At 47.9% G+C, this 9721-nt stretch overlaps 1 protein-coding gene across 1 annotated transcript in view; it reads right to left on the reverse strand.

The window, feature by feature from the left end:
• The window catches only part of HRH3 (histamine receptor H3), a 27793-nt gene extending 19226 nt beyond the window's left edge, over positions 1-8567 (reverse strand). Inside the window, exons 1-3 of the mRNA XM_009326879.1 lie at positions 8494-8567; positions 4855-4933; positions 4063-4210 (exon numbers count right to left, since the gene is read on the reverse strand). Coding sequence (XP_009325154.1) covers positions 4063-4210; positions 4855-4933; positions 8494-8567 — 301 coding nt within the window. The remainder of the gene's footprint in view (positions 1-4062; positions 4211-4854; positions 4934-8493) is intronic.
• Between the last annotated feature and the right edge of the window lie 1154 nt (positions 8568-9721).

Here is a 9721-nt window from a genome sequence, read left to right on the forward strand (position 1 = left end):
TAGCTGCTTTGTTTTCTGCTGTTTGACCAGGCATCACCCAAAAGTCTGAAAAACAAAACCCTGAAACTTTTAATGCAAATTAACACCCGAGGCAGCAGAATGAAGCAAATTTCCACATCTAGTAAAAATTTCAGCTTGAAAGGTCTAAAAATAGACTTTTTTTTGCCTCGGGAATTCTAGCCTTGCCTTGTAACTCATGGTGCTGCAGATTATTGCATTCATAATTTAAATGTTGGATGGGTATAAAATTACTTGCGTGGGAGTTATTCAATTTCTGGTAAGTACATTTACATTAAAGAGCAGCTGCACATACAAAAGATAGGAAAAAGCCCTTCCACTTCTGTTTGCCTGAAGCAGTGAGAACATGTGAAGCCTCACAAGGTTGCTGTGTGAGCGGATAATCTTTTTTTCCTACTGAAAACTTGATAAAGTTCACCATGGCTGAAAGGGAACTTGTGTCTCCCTTCTGACACTTGGCATAGGGCCGCTCCGGACTAATCCCTCTCTGGGCTAGAAAAACACCCAGCACTGATCTGAGTGCTGCGAGGGATGGCTATTTGTCTGGTTTCCAACCATTGCATTTTATCACCTCGGTGGCTACAAATCTGGAAAGCCCAATATCACAATGTCCCTCTCCTAGGAGTGTATCTATTCCCCCCTACAACCGGATAGAGGGTTGAACTTGCTGGGCATCATCAGGTGGACCACGTATGGCACAACCCAAGTGAGGGGTGGGTGGCCGCTCCTGTGCTCACACTTAGTGGCCTGAAATTTCTTCCCCGACTGTCCCCATCGCTTGCCTGGCTTTCCAGTTGCCTCTGCATGTTTGGTTTTGCCTGTGCTCACACAGACGTGTGCAGGAGATCCTGCTCCGGTGCTGCCTGGCGAAGCAGTGGTGGGATATCCATGGGGCCACAGTCTGGGGCCATGCACCCAAATTCATGAGTTTGTATTGAATAGCTGGGAAGAGGAATAGACTGGGAAAGCGATCCACCTCGCAGCAGGCCCTGGATGAGCGGAGGATGTTGCCAAGGCAGAGATGATGGTGAGTCACAACAAGCCTCACTCCAGCCTTTAATTTGGAGGCAGGAGTTGGGGTTCCCTTCGAGGTCCATCCTTCCCACTGCCTGAAATCCTCCCAGACCTCTGCTCTGTGCTTCTGGAGTGGATACTCTGTGTTTACGACAACTGAGAGTTGGGGTTGTTCAGCCTGGAGAAGAGAAGGCTCCGGGGAGACCTTATTGCGGCCTTGTAAGAAAGATGGGGACAGACTTTTTAATAGGGCCTGTAGCGATAGGACAAGGGGCAATGTTTTTAAACCAAAAACAATCAAAGAGAGTTGATTCAGACTAGATCTAAGGAAGAAATTTTTTACGCTGAGGGTGGTGAAGCACCGGCACAGGTTGCCCAGAGAGGTGGTGGATGCCCCATCCCTGGAGACATTCAAGGTCAGGTTGGACGGGGCTCTGAGCAACCGGATCTAGTTGAAGATGTCCCTGCCCACGGCAGGGGGGTTGGACTAGATGCCCTTTAGAGGTCCCTTCCAACCCAAACCATTCTATGATTCTACAATTAATTTGAGGAAATCGGAGGCTCATTGGTCATTGTTCCTTCCTCACCCCACTCCTTCCTGCCCCAGTCTTCCTTCCCTTTGCCTCCATGCTCCCAGAGAAGGGCTGTTTCTGTTCTGTGCAAAGACACTGCCAAAAAACAAGTGGCTGCATCTGGAGAGCCATTGAGGGAGGATGGTTCAGCTGGACCCAGCTCAAGCTGCATCATCGGCAGACTCCAGCTCTGCACCTGAGGGGCTGCAGCAGCTTCGGCACCGCAGCAGCCTGCAAGAAGTCCTGGCTATCCCCCACCAGTGCAGCAGGGTTACTGGGCACTTGCTTGCCAGACAGCCTGGGGGTTTCAGTGATTTTTTTTTTTTTGTGATGCTGTTTTAATTCAGACAGTGCAAGCCTCCTAATGAATCACATCTTGGTCAATTAGAAGTTTCCTGTGAGTCGTGTGTTCTTGGACATTATTCACACCAGTGTAAATGCCATGCTTGGAGCCAAAATTGAGCTCCATCCGCCAGGGAGAAACCCTTCCTACGTGTAAATGAGGAGAAAGTACCTGCAAAATCTGCTTCCCAGTGACAGAGCTTGAAAAATGCAAGTGTGCTTTGCATCCAGAGCGGCCAAGCACAGGTAAAGCGGTTTCTCCTCCTCCGGTCCCAGCCAGGTCCTCTCCCCCGGTGACAAGGAATGAATTGAAATGTGAAAGGGGCCCTGGGCAGCGATGCAGGCAGAGTGGTTTCTCGCTGCTGGAAACCCTTAGCAGGCAGCCAGCTGGCAGGGCTCCTTCCTGCCTGCCCGCCCATGGCCGTGGGGCCGGATGGCTGGGGATGCGGGTGCTTGTGCTCGGTGCCTGGGCAATACCACCGCCAGCCCAGGCAGGCAGACGCCCAGGGATGGTTTCTCTCTTTACAAAGCTCAGCAGTTGGATTTTCAGCCACGGTGAACACCTGGCCCCAGCACAGCTCCCTGGGCTGGAGCGGGGTTGTGCTCTGGGTTCAGGACATAATTTCTTTTGCGTGGAAATGGGGACAAGGAGGGATTTTATCCTTCTTTCACCATCAGGGTGAGGGAACTGCTACTTGCCAGCTGCAATTTCAACCAATCTGCCTTCATCATTAGAGACTTCTAATTTGGCACTTAGCTTAGCTAAGGTAACAAACCCTGTTTTTACAGTGTCCAGACTGAGTCCACCTTACTTTTCTGTTACCAAATATACACACAGTAGTCAAAATGATTCATGATACTTTAATAGACAGAGTAATACAGCCCCTTCCCCCACAACAGGGTCCTTTCTTCACTCCTGACGGCCATTCTTCCCCCTAATCACTTGTTTTCTCTCATTTTCTGAAAGAGCTCCCTCGGACAAAAATAACGCTGGACATGTAAGACATCATTGTGAATATCAATGAAGGTTTTTTCTTTTCCTTCTGCTCCCAGTTCCTCCTCTGGGCTAAAAGTAAATAGAGTCAGCTGTAGCTGACACAGAAGCTGATGAGGGAGGCACATTAGTTTTTCTGCTTGGCGGGGATTGCTTGTATAGCAGACTTCAGATCCAGGGCCAAACTTCCCGACTCCATCTGGGACAGGATCTGGGACAGGATCTGGGACAGGATCTGATGGGGTTTTTTTGGTCCATGCTCAAATATCCTTTTTTTTTTTTTTTTTTTTTGTAGAATTTCACGATGAGACCCTTTTTACACTTATTTTTAAAACCAGCCTGTAAATTAGTATCATTTGTTTCAGGCAAGTTTAGATGCTAATTTTCAAGCACAGAAGATACTGAGGCAAAATAAAATGAATCTGGATCTTATTTTGATGGATGTGTGTGAATTTGTAGTTACTAATTAGTTTGTTCTAGTGGTTGCCTAGGGACCAGTGAACAGGACTTTGTTACATTCAGTACAGGAGGCTGTCCCAATATGTGCATATAAATATTTGCTGGATCAAAGGTGTTAGTTTTACAAAGCTAAAGAAAACTACATGCTGAATTGATTTGGAAAAGTCTATAGTGTATCAGTTAAAAAAAAGCTTATAGTCTGCTATACCCAGTGGGTTTTGTTTTTTTTTTCCTTTTTGCAGGTGTTGCTGGCAACTACAAGTGGTAGGGTTAAAATCCAGGGATTTTTACAAAATTGCAGGGCTGAACTGGCCTAAGCCCATTCCCAGGGCCGGTAGATGCCTGAGCTCCGTGCTGCATCATGAGGTTGTGGTACCCGGGGTGCGAGAGCAGTTGTCCTTGTGCTGTGACCTCTGCCAGCCCCGGCGGCTCCCCCTGTGCTGTGGGGCACAGTGTAGATGTGTCATCAGGAACACTTGAAAAGCGTATGTGCACGGCACAGGAAACACTCCTCTGCTGTCTGTTCATCCACAAAGCCAGCAAAATGGAGAGGGAGCTGGTGCTGACTTGGGGAAACATTGTGCTACTGAATTAATAGTGTCTAATTCACTAAATAACTTAATGAAATTAATTTACCCAACATCAGCAACACCTCCGTATTACCTGGGCAGTAGAAATCTGTTCTACTTTCTGACTTAGCATGGGGAGTATCCGAAGGAAAATATCCCTCATCCTGCGGGCTGTGAGGAGCGTCCCTTCGCCCTGCCTCGTGCACACCCATCCTGCTCAGCTGCTTGTGACTGGTAAGATCCTGGCGACAGAGATAAGTTACCAAGGAAGCACTCAGACAGGCTAAATTTTACTCAAACGTCAATTCTGATCTTGCATCAATAAGTATAATTAGCTTCTATTGACTTCAATTTCCAGAAAGAAAGCATCATGCAAGCCATTGAATTAATCTCTGATGTAAGTGCTACCATCCATAGATAGAAATTTGGTCCAAAGAGTACAAGGGTAACTTGCCATGCTGCTGTACATGTAGCTAAAACCAGACATTGTAATTAATTCTAAATAAGACACTCTTGTGGCCAAGTTTGACAAATAAATCTCTATTAGGATATAAAGCATCATGGATCGTTGGCAGATCAACTGGCGGCAGCATGATGGCACATGGGCACTGGGAAAACAGAGCATCTTCAGATCTGCTCCTGAAACAGAGACAGCCGAAGCTCGTGGGTACCCAGTGGGAGCGGGTTTCTAAAAGTCGGGCTCCTTGGGGGCTCTGGTATCCCCCTATGGTGCTTCCCAAACCCTATACAAGTGTGTAGGGGATTGAAACTGTGAGTCAAAGCTGATCCGTCCCCATCTTCCCTGCTATGGAGATGCAAGAAAACCATGGACTTTCATCACAGGGAAGGTGAGACGAGGTATGGAAGCGACCTAGTTTTGTCTGACCATTTTTATCCCGAGCACAAGCTCTTGCTCATCTCTACTCAGATCCAGGAGCGGGAGTTTCCAGCACCAGAAGTCATATCTGGAATTAGAAGAATTCAGGATTCAGCAGAGAGTAACATCTAGACTTTGTGAGGAAGCATGTCTTTTAAGAAGCTTTCTGACTTACTGTGGAAAGCCCCTTGTATGCTCAGCATTTGGCTTTTAAGCTTTCACAACTTTGACCACGGAGAAGCGGCTCAGACCCTGAGCTGCCCTCAGCTGAATGGGTGCAGCTCCCAGGGAAATTATCGCTGAAGTGGAGGATACAGGCTGTTGTGTCTTTTCCTTTCCATGCTGTTACAAAGAACATGCTTATTCAGCCTTTTCACAGACTGGCTATTTCTACTTATTCAGCTTTTGCCATGTTCCTCATTATTTATGGATTCTTTTTTCTCTTGAATTGCTTTTCTTCAAGGTTCTGGTTAAAATTAATGTGGTTTCAGCATTACCATGTTTTCACTAAAGCCTTATCAGTGTTACCAATGTCTGCTTTTTTAATGTCTTTTTTATATTAAATAAATTCATGTGATACTAGCTCTTTCACAATACCTTCCCTTTTTTAGTGCCAGCAACTCAAAATACACTGTCATCGTCAATAGAATTCATAACGTCTATCTTGTGAGATGGGACAGGCTATAGGAGGAAATCTTTATTATTCAGATTGTGAAAGATTTGGATGTTTCCCATTTTGCAAAGTGGTGTCTGTCTCACGTGTATCTGGATGCAGCCTCCTTTCACTTGGGAAGAGGGAGAGCCTGCCACTGCAAGCTCTTTAAGGCAGAAAGTTTCTTTGTATTCCATGTTTGCACAGCCTCCGGCCCGGCGTGGCAGGGGTGTGCCGTTTGATAATAATCACAACTAATATTTAACAAGAAAACTGCAGAGAACAGGATGTGAAAACCACCGTCTCCACCTGGGCACAGCGTGGTCGTCCAGGTGGACGGTACCTGCCCTGGGCTGGTGAGCTCCTGCCCCGACAGCCACTGCCACCCAACGGGCAACAACCAGACGTGGGCTGTGCTGCTGGCTGCACTCCTGCTCATCCTCTTACGAGGTTTGCTCCTTCCCCACGTCCTGCTTCCACGTCCATGTCTCCCTGTGGCCGACGGCTGAGGGTAAACCCAAACCTGTCCCGCCCCTGCCGGTGCTGGGATGCGCGACCTTCTCTCTTGAGCGTGCTTACTTCCCTTCTCCACTGATTTTGCAATTAGTGACGGTATGTTTAATCAATTGTTTTGATAACTTGGGGCTTATCTGCCCAGAGATATTTTGGGATTCCTACTCTGCTTTTAATTCACACTCTTCCTTAATCCAAATTAGCTTTCACGTGTGGACAAGCGCCATGCTCCTCTGAGGTGAAGCTGTTGGTGAACAGGAGCAGGAGTGTTTCCAAGCACGCTCGGCACAGAACTGTAAGGACAACGCTGTGTCTTTGAAACGCTGTGCAGGCACGGTGTGCTGGGAACCCCGGCCTCGCGCTGCAGACGGGCATGGCACAGAGGAGGGACCAAAGCAACACCAAGCAGAAGATGCTGGAGCACTCGCCAAACGAATGGGTTTGGTTTTGAAGCTCCACGGCAAGGAGTCGTCTGAAAAGAGCTTCCCGTGGCAGAGGTGAGCGCTTGCCCACACATGTTGGGACTGAAGAGGCTGCCTTTGGCCACTGGCTTATTTGGAGGAAGAGAGAAGAGGCATTTGTCTCTGCTTACATACAACTGGTGAAAGACGATCTGTATTTTTGCCGTAACATGCCACATTTCCTTGCATTATCTCTAGATTACAGGATCAATGTGTTTTGTTTTTCCATTCTGCCCTTCCTTATTCTGTCACAATTTGGGTTTTGTAAATCTGCCGCAGTGACAAGGTTTGCTTGGATCAGTTTTCTAAGCGGATTGCGTTGCTCCACAGGAGGGGAACAGTTTGGTTTATTATAGGTGGAGCTGATGGTTACACCTATGCCTGAGAGCGTTGCTCAACTTTCCATTGTAAAACCCCATTTTAATTACTTTTAATGTTGCAAAACTTTTTCCAGCAAGGCAAAATTTTCCATGCCATCGCCTTTAAAAGGTAACTGCTCTCTCCCCTCATTGCCAACACAGGAGGGAGACAAATATGGAGCTAGATTCTTCTCCCTGTCCAAGTTTGGGGTTTTGTGATTTTACATTGCTAGAGAGTAGCCCCTGAATATTTAACAAAGGAAGAATTTTTCAATTAGCCTCATTTTTGCTAAGAATGGGCATTTAGCTCAAATGCCCATGAAATGCCTGGGAGAGGATTTTGTGGCGGGCTCAGAAAGCACATGCCTTCAATTAAGACCTGAAAAAGCTACACAAATTCAATATTCCTTGGTCATCTAAACAGTGGATTTCTCTTTCCATGATCCTTTCCGAGAACTCTTCCAGATCAGCTGCTTAGTCATGACAAAGGCCTGTTCAGTCAGAAAATAATTTAAATTCATGCTTACATTCTGTTTGCGGGCCTTTGCTTAAAAGCTGCAATAGGAATACTTCTGTGCTTAGTGGCGAGTCTATAATGTTGAGCAATCCAGAAGTGGGTTGCTGAATCAGGGCTTACTGGAAAAAAATAATCACTTCTCTGGGCAAATCAGGAAAGTCTTAAGAACAGATTTGGAATGATACAAATTATCCTCTACTCCCAAAGATTTGTATTCCCTAAAGATGAGCCCAACAACACCTGCCTTGCAACTTTGCCTGGGTGAACACAGGGATGAAACAACAGGAGGGTATAGCAAGACTGGATCCAGAGAGACCAACAGACATCCTCAGAGCCAACTGTGCCCACCCCAAAACGCTCCTCAGTGCCAGCGTGTGTGAGAAATTCTCAGTGGAGATTTCATTTAAAACCTTACATTTGTGCCAGAGCAAGGAGCATTATCACTGTTAATTCATGTCTCAAATATTGTCAGCATGTGGCTGATGGCCAGGAGCTGTCAGCTTATTTAGGGATGAGTAATACCCCAGAATCAACAGTGCACCACGTAAAGTATTTGGGGAGGGCAGGAGGGAGCCATGCAGCAAAGGAGTGGTTCATATTTTTGCTGCTGCACCTCTGAAAACATACTTTACACAAGTGCTGGTGGAGGAATAAATCCCATCACGATGTGGGCCTTTGCTGTCACTCCTACCTCCGACCACCACCCTTCCTTGCAAGGCTTCTTTGGTGCCTACAGCAGATAACCAGCGACGAAAAGGGCGTCCATGGTGCCACGTCTGCGGCCGGTCTCTGGTCTGCAGCAGGAGCTCTCGTGTGGTGCCCAAACCCGGGTTACCCCCCGGAGACGCAGCCACCCCACCAGGACAGGTCCACCCCTGCCCGGCCCTGCTGACCCCTCTCCCACCCCCTGCACAGGCGAGATGTTCTGGCGGCAAAGGTCTGGCGTAGCAAAGATTTCCCCCTTCGGCCTTGCAGCCATTCCCCTATTAAAAAGCACTTGTATCCACCTCTGATGAACAAGTTCTGTGCTAAAGAATTGATATGCTAAATCCTATATTTGCTTTGCATTGAGAAAGTGTATCAACGGCAGAAGGTCATTTTGAGGATAAATGCTTCTGTGACTCATCTCCCTCCTTCGCTCCCTACCGTTCCTCACTCAGGCTCCAGCTCGTCATTCCCGAGTGGTTTTTGTTCACACTTGCGCTGGCCCCTCCTGACATCCCGTATGATTTCCTGCTTAGGAGGACAAGGAGGTCTCCCTCAGCCATTATATCAATGGGTCGTTCTGTCTTAGTGATAAGAGACGTCCTTCATCTGGACCGATCGGTTTCTAGCTCCTCCGGATGGATGCTTGTTATCCCTGTGGCTGATCTCCTGAAGCACCTCGCTCCGTGCATGCTTTGCAATATTTTTATTTTTTATTTTTTTCCCTTTTAAAGTCCTGGTTGCTGGGTCCAATGACATCTCATTCACTTCTTAGCTTTCAGGTACGAAAAGGGAGGGAAGGAGACATTTCAGTGGAAAAGAGTTTTAAATCTCTCTGGTCACGTAAGACGTTTAAGAGTATGTGAAAGAAAACACCTTGCAGACTCAGAAATTAGAAGGTAAATAAAAAGAGCGGAACCGGTGTTATCTAAAAGAAATGTTATGAGTCAAATTAATTTTAAACTCCCGACTCAGCGTTTTGATACTTGCATCAACATCTACGAAGAGTCTCAATTGCTTTAGCACGCCAGTAATTGCTCTGAAGTGAAGGGGATTATTACGAACTTGCCTCCAGTTACCTGTTGTGGATGAACAAGTGCAAGTTCAGGGCTACAGAAATAAAACCACCCGCCGGCTTCTCCCCCGGCAGGGAACGACTCTAACCCGTCAGCTACCAGCCCATGGTTTTGTTGACCATTTCTCTGGGGTTTCCAGGTGTGCCTTATCCTGCTCGGAGCAGCAGGGCTGGAGGGGCAGACGGGGGGCTCTGGACACAGGCTGGCCGGCAGGACACTGCCGGGAGCTCGCTGGCGCGAAGGAACGCCTCGAGAGTCACAACGCCGCATCCCGCGGCCTACGGGTGACGCGGGCCGCGCCCCGGAGCCGTTAAATAAATGTTAAATAAAAAATTAAAAAAAACCACAAAACCGGTTAAATGCATATCGGTGCGGAGCAAACCGTGGCACGTACAACCTCGGAGGTGGGCCAGGCGGCCGTGCGCGGCCCGGGGGGACCCACCCGCGACACCCCCACGGCCAGGACGGGTACTGAGGGAGCGGGGGGCGGCGCTTTCCCCACCTCTCCGTCAGGAGAACACTTTGTGCTGCAAGGTTATGGTGAGTCGAGCTCACGCTCCGCAGCTGGCTGACGGCACGGACGTGCCGCAAGG

This window comes from Pygoscelis adeliae, unplaced genomic scaffold (genome assembly GCF_000699105.1).
Source record: "Pygoscelis adeliae isolate BGI_AS28 unplaced genomic scaffold, ASM69910v1 Scaffold286, whole genome shotgun sequence".
NCBI classification, from domain to species: domain Eukaryota; kingdom Metazoa; phylum Chordata; class Aves; order Sphenisciformes; family Spheniscidae; genus Pygoscelis; species Pygoscelis adeliae.